Below are 26535 nucleotides of genomic sequence, written 5' to 3'. Positions count from 1 at the left end.
CACTGGACATGGGCAGGTTCAGTGCTCAATTTTCTGAAAACCAAGTGAGAAGACCCAACCAAATGGCTTTTTCCCTATAGTTAGGTGTTCATCCCCAAAACTCTAGCTCCTTAAAAAACATTGAAATTTCCCAAAGTCTTTGAGAGATGACAACCTGTGGAGAGATTATAACCCCATGACAGAGCAATTGGGCAATGAAGACTGCTAACTTTTAAAAATCTTGTTGAGTCTTTTATAATGCATTTTATTGTTCTAGGATACTGTTCAGAAACTGCCCAGTGGTCTCCATGAATTTGGGTTGGTAGTTATGCAGAAATGTATGCAGAGAGAGAAAAGCAATGAACACATTTGTTTCTCAGCACCACTTAGAGGTGATTATGGCTCTGGTTGGTTGTTTCTACTCACACGGCCTCCTTTAATCCTTACAAAAGTCCTATGAGATTGAATTACAGTTGTCAGTTTACAAACAGAAACGTGTAAGCTCAGCAATTATGTGTTTACCAACATCACAGAACACCTCGCGAGGGCAGAGCTCCTTGAATTAATTCAAGTCTCTGCAAGTCCAGTGCTAGTTCTACCACACGGTAAATACATTCTGCTGATGTACGTTCTGTCTTACCAGTGTTATACAGATTTATATCAAAACTAAAAAATGAGGGAGACCTACAATAAAAAAAAAAAGTTAAAATTTAAAGCCTAATTATAAACCCAGTTCCCTGACACCTCATGTCTGAAAAGTTCTCCCCACGGACATTTTTATAGTCTCACGTTTCCTGCCACAATATTTTGAGAGAGGATGAAACTCAGCTGTAGCCTCATGCCAAAGGGATGCGACTATTTCCACAATGCACTTGACCACTGAACAAACTACTCATTGTAGAAAACCGTACAGAGCAACCAGACATTCTGGACATTATGGAAGCTGCTCAAGGACATGAACTCTGCTTTGCTCTCTCAGTGCCTAAAATAGGGCCTGCTTCCGAGCAGGTGCTTGACAAGCAGTCATTGAATGAATGAATGAACGAACGAATGGTAGTAATAGGTCATTACAGGCTCACAAAGTGTTTTCATGAGGCTAAGTCATCCCTTCCCCAATCTTGGAATGTAACATGGAAACAGTTACAGTGCCTGGACACACACTCCAGGCATTTCGGTGGTGATTTTTTAAAAAGAAGCAAACAAAACAAAATAAAACAAACAAATAAAAAAAATCACTTCCTTAAAAGTTATAACAAAATCAGGTTTTGTAAAATTTTCTCCATCCTAGACAACCTCCTAGAACCACTGATTGAGAAATCTTTAGCCATGAGAAGGAAAATCTGCAAAATAAAGATTCATGCTATGAATGGTAGGGGGGGACAAGGGCATGGATTTTTCACTACTCTTCAACCCAAACTCTGACTTCTGAATGACTTATTAGCTGTACGACCTTGGGAAAGCCCCTGAGCTTGTTTAAATGTCAGCATCCTCAGTGGTAAAATGGAATATTTAATTAATTTAGTTATTGCAAGAATTAAGAAAGATTAACAGCTTGCTCTTAGCAAGGTCAAGAGACGTGAGTCCCCTCCCTCGCCTTTCTCGCTTTTCTTCCCTGCTCTCTCCTTCCCTGACACCCGTCTATTCTAAAACCATAAAGGTAGGTGAGATCATGTAATTAATTTTTAAATGTTCTTAATCCTCCTGTACAGAGACTTTTTAAAAACATGAGTTGGAGGAGCTCTAAGTTTTCCACTCATTTTTTCCTTAGCGTTAGAACTAAGATATTACATCCTATTATATAACAGAAAAACAGAGAAGCTGAGGGCTAGAACATGAAAATTATTGTTAACTAGACAGGCAATAGAATAAAGAAGAAGGATGTAGCTATTTTTCTGCTGTTATCTCTAAAAGTGGTTGAAGAGATACAATGGAAGAGGAGGAGGCCTCTGCTTCTAAAGTTACTGCTGTCTTAGAAGCTTTCACAGGGACATCTGTTGACTTTTTCACAAAGGAAGCTGAAGGGGATCAACGGGGAGTGGAGGAGACTATGGTTCACGAGGGAGCCACATCTGTTTGGTATGCTCCCAACTGAGAACACTCGACTTCAAAATAGTACGGGTATCCTAGTTAAACTAGGATCCAGGAACAGATGAAAGCTTTTCTTTCCCCCCATGTTTCAATGGCAGAGATCAACAGCTGTTTATATGCTTTAATACCTAACTGAGGGTGAAGCCTTCACATCTGTCAGTATTTTCCGGTCCTATTTCCTTGGATCACAGTGGGGAGGAGTTGAAGTCGGAACCCCTCCCAATTCCCAGGCAAGAACACAGAAATATGCCTGGGATCCAAAGCCATAATGCTAAGCAGAACTCCCCATTTCTCATCTACCCAGGGTCTGCTGTTAGCAGAGAATTCTTCTTTTACTTTGTCCTGACAGACATCTTGATCATTTCCATGATAATGACTCACGGCAGACAAAGATCAAAAAGATGAAAAGTAGGCTGGAATCAGGGGGAGGAAGAAGAGGAGGAAATGAATTCTAACAGAGAAAGTGGCTCCTAAAGATAAGTTTTTTTCAAAAGATAGAAACAATTTAATCCAAGGGCAAATGACAGAGGTGAGCAGGATGCTGATGAAGACCTTTAGGGTAATGGTGGATGGCAGTGGTTTTTACTGACCCCTAACATTTCACGTTGGAAAAATTAAACAGAGAAAATTAAACTCTATGAAGGCAAGGTGCAGGATATACTGAGGAGGGTGATAAAGGGATTCAGAGGTTCTGTTTAAATTTTGATCACCAGCACTACAGACATGTTGGGACTTTATAAAGATTATTTTTTCCTCCATCCTTCCATCCATCGATCTGTCTATCCATCCATTCAATAACTTGTAAGCCACCAAGACTGGACTTAGTACTGAAATATTTAAATGAATAAAAGACATTCCATAACCTTAAGGGGCTTACATTCTAATGGGTGAAAGCCTTCACAGAGGACATGGTATAAAGGATGCAGGAAAATTCACTAGTTAGAGAAGATGGGGGATTCCAGAAGGAGAAAACAAGACGGATAAAACCAGAGAGGTAAGATACAGACTGTTTTTGGGGGGGAATGAAAAGCATTCTGGGCAGTTAAAATAAACAGAGGAGTGGCAGGTGCTTAGTACAAGTGCAGATTCTTAGGTCTCATCTAAGAGATTTTAATTTAGTTGGGGGAAGGTCAAAGAATTTGCATTTTGAAAAGAAGGCCCACGTAATTCTAAAACAAACAAATGTTTGACAACTCCAACTTATATAGATTAACATTTCCCCAAAGATGCTAATGGTGCTTCATTTAAAAAAAAAAAAAAGATACAGGTTCAAATTAGGAAATACTACATATTAAAGTATTCCTTTCTCAGAGATTTATAATGCACATTAGCATATTAAAAGTCCTGCAGTAAAGAAACTGTTTTCATTCAGCAGTTCCCAACTTATTTTCCATGGACAAAAAAAAAAAAAAGCACAGTGCACCTATTAAGATCTCTCAGAACTATGTACTATGGAGCAAAGGTTGGGCAGAGCTGAAACAGAGGATTCTGACCAGGTGAGTATGTTCTGCAAGTCCACTGAATGGCTAAGGAAATGTCTGGAAAAAGACAGCAAAGTCAGTGACTCTGGGGGATATGGCGGCATCCGCTGATTTCCTCCAAGTAAAGTCTAAAACCATCTATGATGTCCTAGTTTCCAAGCCGACTGCCAGAAGCTTCCTTACTCTCAAGTAACACACCATGGCTCTGCGATGTTATTTCTGGTCACCAACTCTATGTGGTAACCACAGCTGCCAGAGACAGCAGAAGTGCCCAGAGTTCAAAGCACCAAGGAGCAGAAACAGAAGGGGAAAGACGAAGAGGACGTATCCTTGCCCACATTTATTTATCTTTATTGCTATCACATGTTCTGCACAGAGCATTGGCAGTTGGTGAAATTCCTCCTAGCAACAAAAGAAGCCTCTGACAGTCAATGAAAGTACAAAAAGATATGAACCTAAGAACGTCCCATCCCCCTGCGGTGCCTGTTATATGGCTGGGGGAGTTTTGGAACCCTGCCTTCTTCCTCCTGTGCTGGTGAGCCCAGGGAGTTTGCACAAGCACACACACCATCTCCTTCCTTAGCAAGGAACAGCACAGAGCAAGAGCAGGCGAGAGCTGGACAAGCAAGGCAGCAGGGTGATTCTGAGCAAACTGGTTTGCGTGCTGAATATTTCAAGATGTACATGCAATGTATACACTTTTCTCCCCCCTGGTATTAGCTTAATTACTTCCATACCCCCCCACACCCACCTCAACTTCCCATATGCCACATGGAGACACACACATCCCATCTAGAGGGGATTTCAACAATGTGTTCCAAATGCTTCTTTTATATCCCAAACCATCTCAGAGCTTTTTAATACTACTGTCCAACAGCACAAGTATTTTCTCAATCATTCCACAGATAGTTCCTGAGCGCCTACAAAGGTTCCAGGGCACCGTGTTAGATACTGGAAACACAAGAGTGGAAGTAAGAGAGTGCTCATTCCTACTGAATCTCAGGCCTAAAAAACCAAAACAAAACCAAACCTGAATTTTAAATTCAGCCTGTCAGTGCATGGAAAATCCAATTATCAGCAGCATAAAGAAATATAAAAGGGAGATAAGGTTTGGTCCTTCCCCTTGAAGAGTTTTATGGCTCAGAGCACCAAGCAAATGAAAGCATTTGCATTTCAAGTGTCCTAGTGGGTCCAGCAGCTTACACAAGAGTCCACAGTTAACAGGACAGCCTGGGATTAATAACAAATGATCAGGAGTGGGCAGAACAGAATGCCAGGATCACTATTTCCCCAGAATGCCAACCCCTGTTTGCTTCATCCCCAAACAAGCACATGGATTCTCACACTGGGATTCCCTAACCTGAGAGACGAATACCAATAAATGCACCAGAGTTAATGAAACTTTAACTAATTAGCCAAAAAATGAAAATTCTACCAGGATAACTGGGTGGGTTTGGAGTCTAGTCCTAAGGAAGCCAGCAAGATCAAATCTAACATCTCACCAAGGCAATGTTCCCTAACATGTGGAATGTGTACCACTGAGGCCCACAAAATAACTGTAAGTAGTTCACAAATGGTTTTTTGGTGTTTTGGTGGTTTTATTTGTTTTGTTTTCTTAAATTTCAAGGGGGTTCTTAGATGTGGAAAAGGACACTGCTGGTATAGTGGAATTTAGGGAAATACCAATAGGTGTTCCCCAGCATTTAAAGACAGTCCTACAAGAAGCCTCTGCAAACTTTCTGAGCTTGGGTGGGATGCAGCAAAATAAGCAAGAAGCTGGTCACGGACTTACCCACACAGGTTGGAAATATGTCCTCATTGTTGATCTGGACCTCGATCCAATCCATAAGAAGGTTCATGTACTGAGGAGCTGGGAGGGCAGTTGGCTTCTTGTACTTGAGGTCATCCTGCCACCGATACTCATATTTGGGGCCCCCCGACATCACGGGGCAGGTCTGCTCGGTGCAGAACTCACAGATGGTGCCATAGATGAGGTTGATCCGATTGAAGAAGTCCACCACGTGCACCGCCACCCAGTCGTTCTGGTCCTCCCCACTGGGCAGCTGCACAGCCGCCTTCAGATCCACGCCTGAATTGAGGGATGCCTGAGCCCGTTTGTGGAGCTCAAATCTCTGTGTGCCAGGTTCAAATTTCCTCTTGGGCCTGAAGGTCTTGTCCTTGTTGAACACCTGCTTCAAGGCTATGGACATGGTCTTCTCCTTCTCTTCCTTTTTTTTGCAGGAAGCAAAAAGGCACCTAGAACTTTTCAGGGAGAGGTCACAACCCAGCAGGGTTTTCCACTGCCAGCCCTCTGGCCCCAGGCTTGCGGTCTGCAGCTTTTAATCTCTTTTAGGCGGCCCCTTCCACCTTCCTCTTGAATAGTCTCCAAGAGAACCTCATGTTTCTTTCTAAAGGCTGAAGAGAAAAGGGTCTTATTAGTACCCAGTTTGCATGTAAGAACGACAAATGCTTAGATCTGATTTCCACCTCGCTTCTGCCAGTACCTATTTCCACCCAGGTATAAGGATATTGAGGACACGCCAAACCCCCGAGCATAATGGTGTAATGGTGATTCAAACCACACAAATAACTCTTTTTCTTCATGGCCTTGGTCAAATCTCTGGCAACTCTTCCCTGTGTGGACATAGGCTAATGGACTCTCCAAGAGGTTAACATGAACATGCTGGTCAAGCGCCCATTCCCATCCCACATAGGCCCCTTTATAGAGCACTCCCCACTGCCTTTATTGAGTAAGCATGGAATTGCTACCCCATGCTCTTAAATATAACTGGTTGGAGCAGGGGTGGCTATCACACCATGCTGGCTAATAAGAATATCTCTCCTCGGAATTTGGGATCAGGGCCCAGCCTTTGTCAGGCATTGTTCCTGAGAAACAATGAAAACTGGGCCTCGTTGAGCCCTATTTGGACCACATGCAGTGCAGTTAAGAAAGCTGCTCTGCAGAGAGGGGAGGGAGGAGAGAAGAACAAGGAAGGAAGGAGAATAAGGGGGGGGAAGAGGAGGAGAGGGGAGAGGAGAAGGAAAATGTCACTGACATACAGAGAAACAGATATAAGAGCACAAGTGGCTATAGGAAGAAGAAGACAAGAGAAAAAGAGAAACAGTGAGGACAGTGGTTTCTTGAGTTCCTGTTAATCTTCTAGGAATTGGTTCTAGTTATTCTTTTTTTTTTTTAAGATTTTATTTATTTATTTGACAGAGAGAGAGACCGCGCGAGAGGGAACACAAGCAAGGGGAGTGGGAGAGGGAGAATCAGGCCCCCCACTGAGCAGGGAGCCCAATGCCGATGCCGGGCTTGATCCCAGGACCCTGGGATCATGACCTGAGCCGAAAGCAGACACTTAATGACTGAGCCACCCAGGCGCCCCTGGTTCCAATTATTTCTGAAGCCCTTGAGATCCATAGATTTTCCCTGAATTAATCAAATAAATCCCGGGGTGGCTCAATTGCCTGGGTGGCTCAGTGGGTTAAGCATCTGCCTTTGGCTCAGGTCATGATCCCAAGGTCCTGCTCAGCGGGGAGCCTGCTTCTTCCTCTCCCTCTGCCCCTGCTTGTGCACGCTCACTCTCTCTAGTGCATTCTCTCTCAAATAAACAAATAAAATCTTTAAAAAAATAAATAAATCTCTTGTTTTACTTCAGCTAACTTGAGAGGGTTTTGTTTCTTTCCAAGAATCCTTAACTATGACAGCATTTATCACCGCTGTAATATTTCATCCTTTACACCTTTGATATCATACCCTAGAGTTCTGAGGCAGGGGTGTACAACAAAACTTTCTGTGATAATGCAAATGTTCTCTATCTTTGTTGTCCAATATGGTACCAACTAGCCATATGTGGCTAGTGAGTACCTGAAATGTGGCTAGTGTGACTTAAGAACTGAATTTTTCATCTTACTGAACTTGAACGAATTGAAATTCAAAGAGCCACATGCAGCTAGTGGCTACCATTTTGGAAAGTGTAGCTTTGGTCTTCAGTACTCTCCTCTTTATTACCTCATTTGACCCTTACAAAATCCTGGTGTGGTTTATAGTAGATTTGTAGTAGTTATCACTATCCCTGGGTCTCTAAGAGATAAATTTACTTGCCTAACAACATCCCATAGCTAGTATGGGCATAGTTAGGATTGAAATCGAGTTTCTTGACTCCTAGTAAATATTCTTTCCACATAGCCTTATATTCTAAGAAGTGATGCCCTTCAACCTGTCTTTCCTGCTGGTTCCTGAAGTCCCTTTACCCAGACCTTCCATCCACAAATTCCCTAAAGACCACAAGTATAGATTGGCTGGAGGTAACGATTGTGTCCTGTGGCTTGGAAACAGAGAGGAGATAACTGATCCACTCGTGGATCAAGCCCTAGCAAAATGGGCCAACAGCTGCAGCCAGATTCAGAAGAGCCCATCATGGAATCTGCTACAATGAACTTGGAGCATGATCCTACTGTACTGCTCTTGCCCTACTTAGATGGGGTTTTGCTATTCCACACTCAAACATGGCATGGTGATGCATTCAACCTTAGGTCATTCAGGTAAAAACATAAAAACAAAAACACCTGAGACATGCGTACTCCCTCTCACAAGCTGCTCTTTGTCAGAACTGCTGATCATTCAGGTGCAAGCCTCCTCTGGCCACCCCTGGCAGCCCCCGTCTGCTCACTTCCTCCCTCTTATCTCACTCTCTTCCTGTTAGCTTTCCACTGAAATGCCACATCTACGAGGTGGGTTTTTTCTCCTCCTCTCATGGCGTTGAACACAAACACCCCCCACAAAGAGATCCATGTGGAAAAGCAGGTCCCGTGGCACTCTCTGCCTGAGGCCATCTGTGAAATCACACTCCGGGGTGCTTCAAACTATCACCACGAAGGACATCACCACGCAAACTCTGCAAACCCCTGGCAATCTCTCCCTGAAAAGAATACCTTCCCAAAGGCTTAGTCGGCCTGGAAAGAGGTTTGAGAAAACTGAGGGCCCTAAAAGTGCTTTTCCAAAATAAAAATATGAGCTAGAGGTTGGGAAGATAGAGAAAGGATGGTGAGGTTGGCTTTTTTTTTTTTCTTTTAAAATAGACAATAGTGGGGCGCTTGGGTGGCTCAGTCAGCGAAGCGTCAGATTCTTGGTTTCACCTCAGGTCATGGTCTCAGGGGTTGTGAGATCGAGTCCACCTTGGCTCTACACTCAGCATGGAGTCTGCTCAAGTTTCTGGCTCTCTCTCCTCCTCTGCCCCTCCCCCCCCACGTGTGCGCGCTCTCAAATAAATAAATAAATAAAATCTTAAAAAAAAAAACCCAAAACATCGGGATGCCTGGGTGACTCAGTCGGTTAAGCGTCTGCCTTTGGCTCGTGTCATGATCCCGGGGTCCTGGGGTCGAGTCCCGCATCGGGCTCCCTGCTCAGCAGGAAGCCTGCTTCTCCCTCTCCCACTCCCCCTGCTTGTGCTCTCTCTCTCTCTCAAATAAATAAATAAATCTTAAAAAAAAAACAACACAAAAACAATGGTCCCTCTGTATCACAAATGCTTAATTGCTGACCACCCAACAGCTGCCCCTTCATGTCTCCAGCAAATAAGACTTGGCTGTTCTGTTATTCTGATAATGAGGGTGCCATCAGTTACCATGGCCCTCAGAACAATGTTCTTTCATTGCCTTACATGAGCCTCGGTATCACTTGTTTGGCTGTTTCCCCGGGGCCTGGAGTATCTGCTTGCATGGACACCAATGTGAAACCTTCCCCCATATGATGGCAGGCTCCTATGCACACCCCCCGAAAGACCCTCTAGCACCTCTCATGACACAGAATAATCAGAGCAACTCCTTGTCACAAAGCCTTGCAGTGGCTGGTACTCACAAACATTTCAGTAAATATTAAAACCCCATATGAAGTTTAGAGATTTTTCTTCCAGAGATACTTAGATAATGAACTTGAAGATATCAATCTCTTGAACTGGCTGGACATTTATTCAAAACTTTAACCAGCTTTAAAGTCACCCTTTCTTTTTGCGTCAACGTAAAAGGCTTACTGGAGGGGAAAAAAGTCATCTTTGGAGGATTTATTTCGCCGTCACGTCCCTTAATGTGCCACTACCAGCTGCCATTTATTAAACTCTAGTATACACCAGATCCTTTACGCATATTATTAACATTCTAATCCTCACGACAGTCTTGCACGGTGGATGTTTTTATGACCACTTAGCACAGAAAGAAACGGAGGCTCAACTAGATTAAATAATTTGGCAGAAATTGCAAAATTAGTAAATGGTAAGGCTGAATTTTGAACCCAGAACTCTTTGGCACTGAAACATATGTAAGAAATCATATTTCTTACTAAATTTGCTTTAAAGCCTCATGAACATTTTTATGTTTTCAAAGCTCCTTCACATGTAGGTTTCAAAGCTCCTCACAACAAGACTATAAAGGAAGCTAGAACAGGTGGTATTTTTATCTCCATTTTACAGATAAGGAAACAGAAACTCTATCTCCTCTATTGCTCATCCAAATGCATTAACCATTCTGACATGCTCAAACCTGAGGATGTCTCTTCTGCTCAAACTTTTTCACCTACAATAAAGTTCTCTGGAGATGGGATAGATTGGTGGGTGGGCTCCCATGTTTAAAGACATTGGCGATCCAGGATGGATAATAACAATTTCATCATACCACTGAATGGCTGAACCAAAAGGCATCTGTGTCTTTGAGTGTCAAATGCTGTATTGGGGCAGATACCCAGAAAACTTTTGAAATGAAAAAGGGAATAGGAAATCCATCTGGCCTTACTGACCAACTCAGAGCCCCTTTAGGACCCCTGCCCATAATTTATACAGTAGGTTTATTAAATGGTTAGAGCAGTGCTTCTCAGATGTTAAGGTGGGATCTTGTTAAAATGCAGGTTCAGATCCAGTAGGTCCGGGGTGATGCCTAAGCATGTGCATTTCTAACAAGCTCCCTGGTGATGCCAAATCTACTGTCTTTGGATGACACTTTAGGTTACTAAGAGAGGTTGTTAGAAATGCAGGCGCTCAGGCCTCACTCCAGACCTAGCAGATCTAAGTCTGCACTTTAACAAAATCTCAGATGTATATGTTTGAGGAGCACAGAGTTGGAGGGCTGCCTGACTGGCTGGGTAGAGGGATGACAAATAAACTTCCATTTGTTGTTCTGTCGACAGTTTGCTTCATAAACAGTCTTCAGTGTGTGAGCGTACGTGTGTGTGTGTTTAAGAAGAATGAGGGGAAACTCACTGTTTTGAATACAAATGCCTTGACAGATGGTGACAATGACCAGGTCTATTGATCTGGATTGATTTGGAGAGCACAGTGCCCAGAGCCCAGGAGGTCTCCAGTGCATAACTTTCTATAAATGCCAGACAGAATGTGGACGCTACTAATGGCACTGCAGCCCCATGTGGAAAGCTTCTTTGGCTAATGAAAGTGGAACACTAGCAACAACGCAGTTGTTATTCTCTGTCCTTGTCCAGTCTCCAGAAAGGAAAGAACAAGTCATAAGTTTTGCCCCCTGGGCAGAAGCTATAATCCAATTTTATGTTATGAATAGCATTCCGTACAATGCTGGTTCTCAATAAATCTCTGAAGCCAATTGCTCATTCAATCAATGGACATTTACTAAAGACCTTTTATGTGCCAGACTCAAGGCTAGGCACCACGGACACAGAGCTGATGAAAACTTGGTGTCTGCCTTTGAAAAGTCCACAATGTGCTGTTTAGTTTGAGGTTAGTGTATTGGCTTTTGCTTTTTAAGCTACAAAGTTAAAGGCACCAACATGGATAGTGATGTGATTTCTTCACAGGATTACTCCAGTTAGGAATGAAAAGGACAATAAAGAATGAAGTCTTATGGAAAGAGAAAAATGGAAACCCAAATAAACAGCATAAAATTGACAGGAGCTCCATGTGTTCTCCATATTTTCTGCTTAATAGATCAATTATGGCAATAAAACATGTGCACTATAAAAATATGCAGAGAGAATTCTGCTGGGCTGCAAGGGAATGTTGATGAGGTAACTAGGCAACCCTGGCAGGGAAAGTTCTTATTTTTCTTTTCCTATTGATGTCTTCTGCCTTATTAGTTGAAAATTCAAAGTCTCCTTTCCAGGATGAGGAAGAATTGAAGCAATTCTCCCATTCACCCTTGAGAGATCCATCTTCTCTAGTTGTGACCACCTCTAAAGAGATGTTGGTAGTACAGGAGGGCGGGTAGGACAGAGAGGAGAGAAACCAAAGCTGATATTACTTGGGGGGAAAGAAGTTCAATATCTCATCTATGGGGTGGAGGACTCCTTCTGGCAGGATGAGCCAACAGGGCAATTCACCCCCAGGAAGCTAAGGGAAATGCCCCAGAGGTGCCCCACCATGTGGGATGTTCCATGTCATTTTCAGTGCTGGGGTCCCTGGAGCTAGGATGGTGCCCAGCACAGAGCCTACTTCACTGAATGTTTGCTGAGTGAATGAACAGAGAACAGTAAATGAAGGACTCTTTGCATCAAAGTGAAACCACAAAAGTGAAAACAAACTGAACCTCCTGTACTTTAGTTATCTGAGGACTCCCACCTGCATCTGTAAGCTCACTGCCAACTCACTGAGGTCCAATATTACCAGCTGAGGTGCTGCTCTGAAGGATCCCCTCCTCAAAGATGAAGATATCTGTCCCACCTCTCTCTCAAATGGACTGCTCCTTTCCCATGTGTTACCTAAAATTCTAGCTCTTCAGAACTGAAGAATGACTAGTCTGATCTCTCATCTTCCCACCATTTTTCTCTATAGCTAGAACAGTACATGGAACTCTTCTCTAATACCCCAGAAGCCAAATAAAAGCAGGTTAGGTTTTTATTTTAGATATGTGTGTGTGTGTGTGTGTGTGTGCATAAAATGAATATCACCTGACTTTCCCAGGCTCCAATAAAGGACAGTGCCTAAAAATGTGATTCCATCAACCTTTTGTACTGTTTTACTCCTGCCTACTCATTAAGTGCTATCTTTGCTCACAAGACAACCCCAAATTAGAGAGATTCCTGTCTGAGAGGCAGCTTTCTTTCTTTTTTTTTCCCCAACTAATCTACCTCCCCAACTTTGGGCCGCCATATCATGTCATTTTAGATTAGTTGGGAGAAACACGGTTGCCTCATTTTCATCTTCAAAGACATGCGTGATTTCCAAGCTTCTGAATGCCCATGTTATTTCTGAACCAGATGAAGTCAGGATAAGCAGGTGCAGCCCTACAGAGCCCTGCCACACGGCTCTCACACCCCGTCATTTTCTGGCTCTTCAAACATCCATTCCAGTTAACACTCTCCCTGGTTCACTCACTTATTTATTCAGTCACCAGTGTAGATATGCTGGCATTAAAAATGGGAGTAAACATTCTAAAGATGAAAACATCGCATGTAATCCTGTCAGACTGCAGAGACAGCAACAGCAGTGATGGATGGATGCACAGGTGCTTACAGCAGAGACCCGTACTGAGCCACCATTTCACAAACTTAGGATCTTCACCATTTGGAAGAGGACACCTGGTTCTTACAACCAGCGAGAAGGGTAGAAGGATAGGAGCGGGTGGGATTTATTGGTGTGGTTTAATTCACCACATACATTGTGCTGAAGAAAAGGCAGCCTTTTTAAAAAAATGTTTTCTTAAAGAGAATAATATTCTCTTAAATATAGGCCTTCTGGAGGCCGGTAGGGATTGGCTCAGATTCTCAGCAATAAGGAAGACGGCAAATCTTTGATCCAACCTTGGACAGGTTGTATCCGATCTTGCTACGGTTTTAAAAATAAATAGTGAAGGTAAAATTATTATAAGATAAATGCTCAGTTGACCCACTGAATATTTATGAAAGATATCCTAATTGTTTTATTAATTTTTTAAAGGGGAAAATGAACTTCTCCAAGTCAGTAACCACTTGCTCTATTATTTCCAAATCTTTGGACTAGCTAGAAAGTATTTTTATGGTTGAAAAAAAAAAAAGACATAGGATTTGAGAACCCAATATGTAAGGCATGTAAAAACAGGGGGATGGAATGACAGAGCTGATAGAATAGCTGAAATTTAAAAACTGAGGCAGATTTTTTTAATTTTTAAAAATTAATAACTTAATTTTTAACATATAGTATAATACTAAACTGTATTTTCAGATTTTTACTCAGATTTTTTATTCATTTTCTGTCAGTTTCAGAAAGTTGTGCCTTTTAAGTAAGTCTTCCATTATATCTGTTTGTTGAATTTATTGACATCAAGTTTCATAATATTCCCTTATTATTCTTTTAATGTCTGTAAGATTTGCAGCAATAACCCTACTTTGAATTCAAATATTGCTAATTTGTATTATGCTTCTGCTATGGACTGAATGTGTGCCCCAAAAATTCATACGTAAAGCTCTAACCCCCAGTGTGATGGTATTAGGAGGTGTGGCCTTTGGGAGGTAATTGGGATCAGATGAGATCACGGGGGTGGAGCCCAATGGAGGAATCAGTACCCTTTATATGAAGAGGAAGAAACACCAGAGCTTACTCTCTCTGCTACCTGAGGACAAGGGAAAAAAGGCAGCCCTCTACAAGCCAAGAAGAGGGAGGGCTCTTACCAGAACTTAACCATGTTGGCATGGATTTCCAGCCTCCAGAACTGTGAAAAATAAATGTCTGTTATCTAACCCAAAAAAAGAAAAAATTAAGGCAAGTAAAAAATGTATTTTTACTTTTTCAAGCACAGGTGTATACCAGCTGGTGTGATGTCACTCAGAACCTCTGTCGGATACTGGGATAAAGGTCACTGTCAATTACCATTTCCTTCTTTCTCTTTAAGACAGAGTATGACAATTCTTTCTTGGGAGAGTCCTGCTTTAAAGGAAAAATACTCAAATTCAAGGAAGTTTGTTCCTGTAACTGTCAACAGACTTATTTACTCTTAGCCAGTCTAAGTGAATTTGAGTCTCAGGATCTGGAAAATTTTTATCCCTGGTGCTATGGGAACTTTTGTATGACATCTGGAACCACTGCAAGAGATCTGTGAAGGGGGGGTAGAGAGAACAAAATGGGCTAGAAGACTGGAAACTGGAAATTACAGTTCTAATTTTCAAAAGAATACTATTTTAAGCTTAGAGAGATGGGTAAAATTGACACCAACAGCAGGCAAGATTTAGAGCAATATAACCCAGTAGCTAAGAGCACAGCATTTACAGGGTTGCTGTGATAATTCAAGAGGGTATATGTAAAATGTTTGGAACACAATAGGCACTGAGTAATCTGGTCTGCTATCATCATTATCACCCTTTGAGTCATATTATGAGGCAAGTTTTTTAACAGAGTCAGATTCTTGAGAGGCCAAACAGCCACTGAAATCTTAGAATGCTTAAAATTCTATTCAACCTGATTATGTAACCGTAACAAAAACTAACATTTACTTATTTTGCAATCTATTTTAACTTTTATAACAACCCCATGAGTCAGGTATTGTTACTATCCCCCACATTTTGCACTTAGAGAAACTTGAGACATAGCAAGATTAAAACTTTGTCCCAGGTTGTAGAATTTGTAAGTAGCCAAGCTGATTCCAAAACTCTAACCTTAATTAAGACTCCCTCTTTAGACCGTTGGGTAGCTCACGACAAAAAACAAACAAAAACAGAGGAACTTCTAGGGCCTATCTAAGGAGGTTAGGGAAAGGGATGGGAGAAACAAAGACTTAGCCCTATGTACCTGGTCATGTGCCACTCCCAAAGACATGTATTTCTTGAACCGTGGTTTCAAGAGAAGATCTGGATCCAGAAGCTGTCAATGATTCTAACTGGCTGTGTCTTTGGACCAGACACCTTTGACGGGCCTCAGTTTTGTTTTTAAAGATAATGGTGCTTATCTCTCAAGATTATTGTGAAAATTAAAGAGATACCACCTATGAAAGCACTCCATCAACGGAAACGCATTATGCAGTTATTGACATGGGGACAAAGGGAGCTACAACTTTTGACAGAACATGAAGAAATTACATGAGTAACGGAAAATGGTTCCATTCAATGCAAATATGTGTTTATGAGTAAGAAATAGGGTGAGGGAAGGGGGACAATGGGAGCCCTGCATAAAGAGGAAACAAAGAAATCAAATGCTTCCTTCTTGCTTAATTTGGATAGACTTCTAATTCTCAGGCAAAAAGAAATAGTAACTAAGTGATCTGATGATGAGTCAATATTCCCCAACATTTATAATGTACTTAGCTTAATATTGTGAGAGAGTTCCAGTATTTTTGCATATAATAAAATCTAGTGCAATATTACTTCATGAATGTGGATATATCAGGGCAAATTGTGTCCCCCATGCCCTCTCACTAATCCTTCAAACACTTTTTAGAATGGAGTATAAAAGTTTCTCATTTAAAACTTCAAAATGCTTTACATTACTATAACATATTAGATTATAACTCAGCTGTGACCTCTGCTAGAGTGATCCTGCTCGAAGATTCAAACTGCACCCCCAGAAACTCTCAAGAGAGAAAAGACAACCATCTACCTGGGAGCTTTTCAATTTGCCTAGGTGAAAACAGATGGATGAACAGGATATGGCAGAGATAAAACTGAGACAAATAATTAATGATACCATCCTCTCTACACTCCTGAACATTCCACAGCAACTGAAAAAGAGGTTTGAAATAAAATGGAATCACACAAGGATTGTGAAGGATACGGCCACCTGGAGGACTGTGCCAGACTCTACCTCTAGAGTCAGAAAGATATGGTCCTGAGTCCAAACTCTGCTTAACTAGTTACCCTCCTCAATTAAACACTATCTCTTTGTGCTTCAATTTCTTCTTTGGATAAATGAGAGCACTAATACCAATATCATAGTGTGTTTGGGGTTAAGTGAGATAATGTAGTAAAAGCTGGGCAAATGTCAATTATTATACTTATTAATCCAGATTTCTCATATTATTAGCTTTCTGGTGGCTTCATGGGCAATAGGGATCCCAACCATAACCTGGTCTCTTCTTTATATACCTGGTCTCTTCTTTAACTTCTTGTAAGACCTGAGCACCTGACCCTAAAATGTATAAAATCTTGGAACATTCTGGAGGAGAGTTCTGTTTCCCCACTTCTGGTTTTTTTTTTTTTTTAAGATTTATTTATTTGAGAAAGAAAGAGACAGAGAGGTGGGGGGTGAAGGGCAGAAGGAGAGAGGGTCTTAAGCAGTCTCCACACCGGGCTTGGGGCTCAATCTCATGACCCTGAGATCATGACCTGAGTCAAAACCAAGAGTTGGACACTCAACCGACTGCACTACCCAGGTGCACCACCCCCCATTTCTGGATTTTATAAGGAAGAATTTTTCCTAAGTAAACAACTGGCCTTTCTCTTTTTATTAATGTTGCCCTGGGGGGAGTGACGGAGTAATTAGCTTAACTGGTAAATTTGAGAAAATTCAACTGGGTGTGCTCAACTGGCGCAGACTTACCTCTTGGGAGCCGCCTGCCTTCAAGGAGTGTGCTATTTGCTCTTTCCCCAATTTTCTGAATGGAGGAAGCCTCTTCTCTCCAACACAACATGGGAAAAGGTAGGTAAGTCTGGGCTTTAGATTTAATGGGCTCATTTCGTTAATAGACCTAGAGCTTTGTCTTCCAGTTGGCTTCCGTAAGCAATAAAGTTGATGTCTGTTTTTGTTGCTGTTTCAATTGAATTCTTCTGCCACCATGTAGAGAAGAGTGGTATTTGTTTATTGGGAGCCCTCTCGGAGACCCCAACATTACATTGTACAGCCTGGTTTGCAAAGGTAGCTGTTTTTCGGTAGAGACTCATTGTGACATCAATTCAAGGAGAGCCCCATACGGGATATCACTTAAAATTTATCTGTGCCTATATATAAGGCATGCATAGTCTTCTCAAAAGTTTCCTCAGACAAGAGAGAGGACCCAGTCACAGGGAGCCTCTGTCCCAGTTACTGCCCAGCTGCAGGCATAGAGAGTGAGAAGGTTCAGAACAGAGGCCCCCCCACCCCCCAGTCAGTGAGGTGTTTCCAAACCTTCCCCAACAGTCCATGAGCACTAGGCTTCACAGTTCCATGCTGCATGTGGCTACTGTTCAGGAACATATCACCAGTGTTCTCCATAGGGAATCTAGAAACTTCTACCCAGATAAAGCCTCTTTTTTGCCAAATACATTTTCTCAAACTTCTCTCTGGGTTAACTTTAACTTCTGGTATAAAGTAAGGGGAGAGAGGTGGAGGAAGAAGGAAGGCAGAAGGAAGAGAGGCCAATTTTCCCTGTCCTGTGAAGTCTGCATCTTGTAAACACATACCCCGTGACCTCACACTATGCTGTATTTCTGAGCTCGTGTGTCTGGCCCCTCCGTCAGCTTGTGAGGGCCGAATCATACCCTAGACTTGACTGCAGTGCTAGTACCTAAGGCAGAACCCAGCACAAATAGGAACTCATTAGTTTTCTGGTTAAACTATGTATCTAAACTATTGCTAATCAAATACTACACAGATAAACAGTTTCTTCTCCAGCTGAGAGGGCCATACTCCCGGAATCATGATGAGAAATAATCAACAAAAGAAAACTTTTCAGAAAACAGAGATGCTTCACACAAAGGTCAACAGTAGCCACTGGACATGTGGTTTCCCAGGCCAATCTGAACAGCTCACGCGTTTTCATTTTCCAGCATTCATTAAAATATCAGCTCCTTTGTTAGTATGTCCAGCCTTAAAAGAATGTTAAAAAAAAAACTCAGAGTAGATCTTTATCAAGATCTTTGCATGGTGCTACAAAAGTCTCTATCTGGGTGCTTTGTTTTAAAAAAAAAAAAAAGGTTTAAAATATGCCTCAAAGGAAAAACAATGGAGAAGAGGTCAATCAGCTTGGGGAATTTCTTTTCTACTATAAGAAGAAAATGTATCCTATCACCTTCTTTAGTGCAAACTCTGCTTTTGTGACTTTGGTGTTTAACCCCAAGCTTCTGCTTCTGCTGCATCCATCCTTGTCCTCTCTGTATCCATCCCTGGGATGTAGCCTCAGGCATTGTGGCCCCTACCCTGTGTCCCTTAATCATCCTGCACAGTGCCAAGGAATTCTTTTTCCTCAAGTATGATCCTGCTACCCACCCTATGTGTATGTTAGGAGGCCTATGAGCAAGATCACTGCTGATAGGATTTTATAGCAGGAAGAACCCTCGAAAATCACTTAATTCAATTCAACCTCTTAATGTATTAAATACAAAACCAGAAACAGACGTGTCTATTGCCCAGAAAAGTGAGGTGAGGCCCACAATTAGGACAGGCTGAGGCTGAAAGCAGTCTCAATCCCAGTGCCAATGTTCTTTGCACAAAGCCATGAGTCTCTTCAATGAGTCTCTTAAGCAAACCTGACACCTAAGTGGCCTTCAAAGGGACCCCAACTTAACTATCTCTTTTGATACTTCAACACAAACCATATATATGTATATATATATTTTTTTCTTTTCTTCTTTTTAAATCCCCCTGGTGGTTTTTAAGGCTTTTATTTTTTTAAGCAACACAGTCCATTTCTCCTAAATAAAGCCGTACATGGTACCCAATTATAGAAAAATAAGTAAAAATTCTCTCTTCTGTGGATGAAACAGGGAGAAGGACCATCACTCTTAGTCTACCCTCTCCCAACAGCCACAGAAACCTCTCTGAGGACCTTCAGGCTTGGCTCTATCAATTAGACAACACACCAGACCCCTATGCCCACTGCACTGTCAGTGACTGAATCTCTGCCCTGGCCTTTCCTTGGCTGGCCTGCTGCCATCATCCTTCAGCCTTCAAGGCCTGGCCAGCTGCCACCAACTCCTGACCATACTATTAGGAAGTGACCCTGTATCCCCCTTGCTACAATGCTCTGAATTTTTAACCCTTCTTCTGTACCAAAACAGTTGGAATCATTCATTATTCTCATGCCCCCCCCCTTCCAACACCCCTGTAGTCAGGGCCCACGCGCCCATCTGGCAGCCCTGTGGTTCCATCAAACCAGACTTCAAACACAAGCTGCCACTCAGGTGAAGATTCAGCCCACGTCTTCGCCTTCCCTCCTGACCCTTCCCTAATCTGGCTTGGTTTCTACTCATTCTTATTAAGCTCATTGGAACCCTTGCTTCTCAACAAATATTTATGGGTTTCACTTGCTCTGCTTGAGTTGACACGCTTCCCCCAGCACTACCTCCCATTTGTTCTTTTTCCTTTCATTACCCATCCCCCACCTTGAGCTCTGGGAACTCTGGTAGATGTTGAGTAGCTGCTGAAGAAAAAAATTCGACACCTACTCACCCAGCACCATCTGTCCACTGACTATCAAGTTCCCCCCAGGACCTACTAGGGACCCTCAGAAATGATAGAAAACCAAAATCACCTGGGTGTTTACTTAAAATGCAGACCCCCAGGTCCCACCCCCACCTTCAGCTGTACTGACTCTGATGCAGCCCAACATTAAGAACTCCCTAAGTCAGGGAGGCCGAGCCTATCCGGGAGTCCCTGGGCCAATACGCATTTACTGAGGGGAACGGGCAGGACAGAAATGTGGCCTTCTGGAACGCTGAATGTCCAGCAGGAAGGATGACAGAAGAAGTCCTTAGGAAGAACGAGGGCTGACCTGAATCACACTGGGGATTGGGAGTGTGGCCCTCCCCCTGACTGGCCAACCAGCTACATCACTCATGGGGCGCCTGGTTCTGTTAACCAGCCCCTGCATCCCAGGCCTGTACAGGCTGGTGGTTAAGTAAATGAGTCTGAGATCAGCCGGCCTGGGTTTGACTCCCACATCTATCATTTTCAGAACTGTGGACTCCTGAGCTTATGAAACCTCACCAAACTTCAGTTTCCTCTTCTATAAAAGGGAGATAAAATGATCTATCACATAGTATTCCTGAGAGAGTTAAATGACTTTATCCACATACAGAATTTGAAAGAGCACCAGGCACAAGGTAAGTTTGTAATAAGCACTGGCTTTTAATTCTTATCATTAACAATGCTTTCTCGGGGCGCCTGGGTGGCTTAGTCGTTAAGTGTCTGCCTTCGGCTCAGGTCATGATCCCAGGGCCCTGGGATCGAGCCCGTCGGGCTCCCTGCTCCTCGGGAAGCCTGCTTCTCCCTCTCCCACTCCCCCTGCTTAGGTTCCCTCTCTCACTGTGTCTCTCTCTGTCAAATTAATAAATAAAACATTAAAAAAACAAAACAAACAAACAAAAAAACAATGCTTTCTTGAACGCACTCATTTATGTGTCCCTTCTGGACAGGGAACTCTGTAGGCTTTCTGCTTTCCCTCTCCTAGGAAAACACTCCTAGTAGATTACGCCTGGCAGGATGTGACAGTGATGGAGTAAGACAGTGGGTGAAGAGAGGTCTGGCATCCTGGAAGTACTCAGTAATCGTCCATGATGATTGAAAAGGTTGACCCACCTTGGCCATGCCCTGGTAGCCAGGAACAGCAGGAGCTTTCCCTCATCAGAGCTAATGTTCTGCACCTCCCTCCAGCCACTAGGCAGAGGAGACTTGCAGGAGGGCAGGAGCCTGACTTAGCAGGCTTCTCCAGGGACCACAAGGAGCTGGCCAGAAAACTTGTGTTGATTAGACATTTATGCTTCTTATTTTATGATGGGAATTTGAACTCTCTCACAGCAGTGCCAGAAAAACTCATCCTGAGTCAATGGGTGCTTTTTTAATACCAAATATCTTAATTCTGATTTTCTTATGTAACCACAGTGTGCAGACGTGCCAAAAATGTTAAAAATAGAAGACAACCAAAAATCCAAGAGAAAAATCTCCTAGCTTCTAAATCAACCTTGCATGGAAACAGTTACCGCACCAAAGTGGGACGGGGGTTATTTTTTTCTTTCATTTAGGGGAGTGGTTTTTTTTTTTTCCTGTTTTATTCTTTGGGTAGTTTTATTTATTTTCCCCACACTATTCTTTAATGACAAGTGAGGGTGACCCACTCTTCTTAAAAACAATAAAAGCTACAGGGGAAAAAAAAAAGGCCTGTAAAGCTTCCAAAGGCATTGGGGACTTTTGCCCAGAGAAGCGTACTCTCGAGTCAAACGGTCGGTCGAAAACAACCATGGCTGCAGGCACTGGGCTGAGCCAAACCCCTGTGGTGAGGACTCGCTTTATTTCTGGTCCAAACAAAATCCAGGAAGCCACATCCACTGACTTCTTTTTCATTTAAGATTCTGCATTCATTAATACATCTTGTTGAGACAGCCTCCATTAGAGATTTCCTCTTTGCTCTAAGAAAGAGGAGGAAAAACAGACACAGTGGCCGTTCCTAGGAAAACAGCATCAGCCCAGGAAGAGATCAAAACAGGTGCTTGCTACTATCTCCTACTCTCTTTCCCTGAAACTGCATTTTATTCTTTAGAAGAAAAGAAAAAAAGGCAGCTCCCTGAGCTTATACAGTGTTTGATTTTATATAAGTGCCAGATGACTCAAATTCCTTTTGGAAGAAGGTGGTGTAAGAATCCATAAAAACTCTAATAAGCATAACCACAAACATTTCTTCCACCAACTTTAGTCAATTAAAAGAAAAAATTCAAAGGCTTAATATAGTTGAAGACTGAAAGACAACAGAGTTCCACAAAGACAAGGCTGTCATATTTTTAAAAAGATGAAAAAAAGCTAACAGTCACTTTAGCACATCTCAAACACAGATCTTTATATAACTGATCAAGATACAACCATTTGCAAATATTTATATTTCAGATCACAAGATGGTTCTTCCCCCACTCCAGAGATTGTGAGGGATTGTAGAGTGAGCTGATCCTCATTTGGTCTCCCCTAATTTACCCTAACCCAGCATGGCTTCTAGAAAAAGACAAAACCCAACAGACCAAGCCGGTGGAGACAAGGAGCCCTGATTTATTTCAGCTTTGAAAGGCCACTGCACTTGCATTCTCTTTTCAGCAGGGAATGCAGTCCACACCACTGGGCTCGCTGTCCTGTATAAAATACACGTTTTTCTCATCTAGTGGAGTAATCTTGTGAAACATGAGCACGACCTTGCACAAGCATCAGGGGGAGGGCAGAAGGGGAAGGCGGGGTCATGCTGGGAAACAGAGTCACTTCACCTTCGTAAGCCTAGCTCGCTTGCTCAGCACCAGGCACACAGGAGGGCCCAGACAGGAAGGAGGCAGGGCCTTGACCTTCAAGATTTTCAGGAAGCAAAGCTTTCCACACTGGCATCACAAGCAGAGATGGAGTCGCTGCCCTGAGAGTGAGGTCCCTAAACTGATCCACATCAGAGGGAACCCTGTGGCTTCTGGGGGCAACACGGGGACCAGAAGTGGAAAGTGGGGGCAGAGTGCAGGGGGATTCCAGACCTTTCTCCACCCAAAGGGCTAGCCACAAACTGGGAAATCAGATGATGGCCCCATCAAGATGATCCCTCAACATCATCAGAGTTCCTGCACTTTCTCCAGCTCTGCCCCAACCCCATTTTGATCACAAGAAGAAGGTATCTTGGCATTCATTTGGGAAGATGCCAACATAGCCTGAGCTTTCCAACTGGGCACCTGACATGATTGCAGCCACAGACACTTGGAACACCAACTGTTTCATTTTTATAATAGTCTGGTTTTAGGATATATTTGATTTTATAAATTGTGTGGGAGGGAGACAAAGTAATTCTGATGATGATCTGCATTTCCTCTGACCATATCCTAGTATACGTAAGAGGGTCCTTATAAGTAAAGGTGCTTTCTAATAAAGAAATAAATGTACACCTCATTATTCCATGGCCTACCAGAAACTTCTGAGGAGTGAGGATTTAGAAGAAATGATTCAAGGGGCGCCTGGGTGGCTCAGTTGGTTGAGCGACTGCCTTCGGCTCAGGTCATGATCCTGGAGTCCCGGGATCGAGTCCCGCATCGGGCTCCCTGCTCGGCAGGGAGTCTGCTTCTCCCTCTGACCCTCCCCCCTCTCATGTGCTCTCTCTCATTCTCTCTCTCTCAAATAAATAAATAAATAAAATCTTAAAAAAAAAAAAAAAAAAAAGAAGAAATGATTCAAGTGGAGTTTCCCTAGACCTCATCAGCCCAACCTACCTCTCTCTGCTTTTACTTTTTCATCCCTCTCACCAAGCTGGCTGAAAAAAACCTCACCCAAGCCAGGAAACAAGTGAAGGCAATGACATTTTTTTTAATGGCACAACCCAGGTCAGCATACCCTAGACTAGTTGCCATGATGACGGGGATGGCATATGCCTGCTGGTTAGAACCCTCCTATCCTTTCTGTTATGAGACACACAGTTATTTCCTGTTCTGAGAAATTTTGGAGGGGCAAGAAAAGGAAGACAGGAAGGGAAGAGATGTTTATGAAAAAGCTGGCAAAGGCTCTTTGAGGATCTACAATCTCTCTTTCGTAGGCAATAGCAAATAGTCCTATCAAAATGAACCTTGAAATCTGGAGTGAAGCTTTTGAAAATAAATCTCATGTTCTACTTGAATTTTTTAAAATATGCATAATGTTTCCCTCAGCAAATCACCCATAACAATCTATCAAAAGATAAATATAGTGGACTATTATGGCAAGCAGATTTTTTTTTTTAAAGATTTTATTTATTTCAGACAAAGATAGAGAGAGAAAAGGAGAGAGCGTGAGTAGAGAAGTTCTCTGCAGAGGGAGAAGCAGACTCCCCGCTGCGCAGGGAGCCTGACATGGATCTCAATCCCAGGACCCTGGGGACCATGACCTGAGCCGAAGGCAGATGCTTAACCGACTGAGCCACCCAGGCACCCCTGGCAAGGAGATTTTTAAGAGGGCCCCTAATGATCTCTGCCTCCTGGCATCTATGTCCCTTGAATAATCCTTTCCACCTGAGTGAGGGCTGGACCTAGTGACTTAGTTCCAGAGAATAAGATTTAGCAAGAGAGATGGGGAGCACTTCTGAGTCTGGGTTATAAAAGACTGACTTCTATCTTGCTTGCATATTCTTTCACTCTCTCTTGCTTGCTCACTTTGATGAAGCCATGTTGTGAGCTCTTCTTTGGGGAAGTCCACATGGCAATGAATTGAAGGTGTCTTCCAGTCAATAGTCAGTAAAGAATGAAGGCCCTCAGGCCAATAGTCCACCAGCAGCCGATTCCTGCCAACAACCACTGAGTAAGCTCAGAAGGAGATCCTTCCACATTCCACCCTTCAGATGACCGCATCCCCAGACTACACCCTGGTTACAACCTTGTGAGAGATCCTGAATTAGAGAACCCATCTAAGCTGTGCCTTGATTCCTGACCCAGAGAAACTGTGAGATAATACATGCTGTTTTTAAGCCACCAAATTTGGGGGTATTTTGTTATGCAGCAAGAGTAAATAATGTGGCTTTTAATCATCAGTATTTGTAATTGCACGCGAAAGGGGAAAACAATCCAAAAGTCATTCAGAGGGAGCTAGTTCAATCAAGAGTGGCATATCCATACAAGAAACATTAGGCAGCCCTCAAAATGTAATGAGGTCAAAATTTCTACATTGAAATGGGAAGATTAGTTCACAAAAATTAAAAAGCAAGTTGCAAAACAATGTGAGACTTCTAAAACATGTCAGATATCCGAACTTTCACTTCATCAAATTTGAACTCCAGGCAAGCTTCTTACCCACTGTTCCCATCTCAGAAAATAGCAACTGTAGTTATCTAGTTGCTGTAGGCAAACAAACAAAAGCAAAAGACAAAATATACGCAAAGAGATAAAGAAGAGAGATTGTTCTGACTCTCCTCTTTTGCTCATCCAGTCCATCAGTAAATTATAGAGTTTGCCCTCAAATTGCCACCACATCCCACACTTCTCACCACCCCCACAGTTACTCCTCCCATCCACGCCACCATCCACTCTTTCTTGCACAGAAGCATCGGACCTGATTCGGTGCCCCGCCGTATTTCACAAATGCAAATGATATCAGGCCACTCCCCTCTCTAAACTCTGTAGTCTTCCCACTACAGTCGGAATAAAACTGTTTGCTGGTTCGCAAAGACATAATCTACAGCTCTGGTCTCTGGATACTTTTCCTTCCTCTACAATTCTTTCTCTCACTTACCTGCTCTATCCACATTGGCCTCCTTGATGTTTCTATAACACACCTAGTTCACTCTCATTTCAGGGCTGTATCAGGTTGCTCGGGCTACCAGAACAAAGTACCACAGACTGAATGGCTGAAATAGCATAAATGTATTGTCTCATGGTTTTGGAGGCTAGAAGTGTAAAATCAAGGTGTTAACAGGGGTGTACTCCTTTTGAAGGAGCTAAGCAAGGATCTACTCTAGGCCTCTCTCCTTACTTCTGGTGGTTTGCTGGCAATCTTCGGTGTTCTTGGGCCTGCAGGCCTATCACCCCAGTCTCTGACTTTATCCTCACATAGTGTTCTTGCTGTGTGTGTGTGTGTGTGTGTGTGTGTCTAAACCTCCCCTTTTTAAGAGGGCACCAGTCTTAATGGATTAGGGGTCCATCCTACTCCAGTATGACCTCATCTTATGTGATTATAACTGAAATGACCCTATTTCCAAATTAGGTCACATTCTGAGGTACTAGGGCTTAGGACTTCTGTAGATGAATTTTGGAGAGACACAATTCAACTCATAACAAGACCCTTTGCAATCACTGTTTCCTCTTTCTGGAAAGCTCTCTACCCAGAGTGGTTGCCATAAGGATGTGCCCCGCATAAGGAGCATAATTGGCCAGGAGTTACAGCTTCTGTGCTCTGAAATTCATCTGTGCATTTATGTCAAAGTCATGCTTCCCACAAGTGACTCCTAGTCAGTGACTGAGCATGGCAAGGATACCAAGGCAAGCCTGTTCCTGGGAGATGAAAATTCACCTGACAGGTATCATTGGCTCAAGAACTCTCCAACAGTCCTTGGGAATGCAAGCTGGTGCAGCCACTCTGGAAAACAGTATGGAGGTTCCTCAAAAAGTTGAAAATAGAGCTACCATATGATCCAGCAATTGCACTCCTGGGTATTTACCCCAAAGATAAAAAAGTAGGGA

At 42.8% G+C, this 26535-nt stretch overlaps 1 protein-coding gene across 5 annotated transcripts in view; it reads right to left on the bottom strand.

The window, feature by feature from the left end:
* Positions 1 to 26535, bottom strand: part of MOB3B (MOB kinase activator 3B) — a 214089-nt gene that overhangs the window by 140213 nt on the left and 47341 nt on the right. For all 5 annotated transcript variants that reach the window (XM_032393696.1, XM_032393695.1, XM_032393694.1 and 2 more), the window contains exon 2: positions 5341 to 5963. In XM_032393696.1, the coding sequence (XP_032249587.1) occupies positions 5341 to 5758 (418 nt within the window). In that variant the 5' untranslated portion in view covers positions 5759 to 5963. The remainder of the gene's footprint in view (positions 1 to 5340; positions 5964 to 26535) is intronic.

The sequence above is a fragment of the Phoca vitulina genome, unplaced genomic scaffold, assembly GCF_004348235.1.
Source record: "Phoca vitulina isolate PV1807 unplaced genomic scaffold, GSC_HSeal_1.0 scaffold75, whole genome shotgun sequence".
Classification (NCBI taxonomy): domain Eukaryota; kingdom Metazoa; phylum Chordata; class Mammalia; order Carnivora; family Phocidae; genus Phoca; species Phoca vitulina.
Note: the sequence above shows the minus strand (reverse complement) of the source record. Positions and strands in the feature narration are given on the sequence as shown.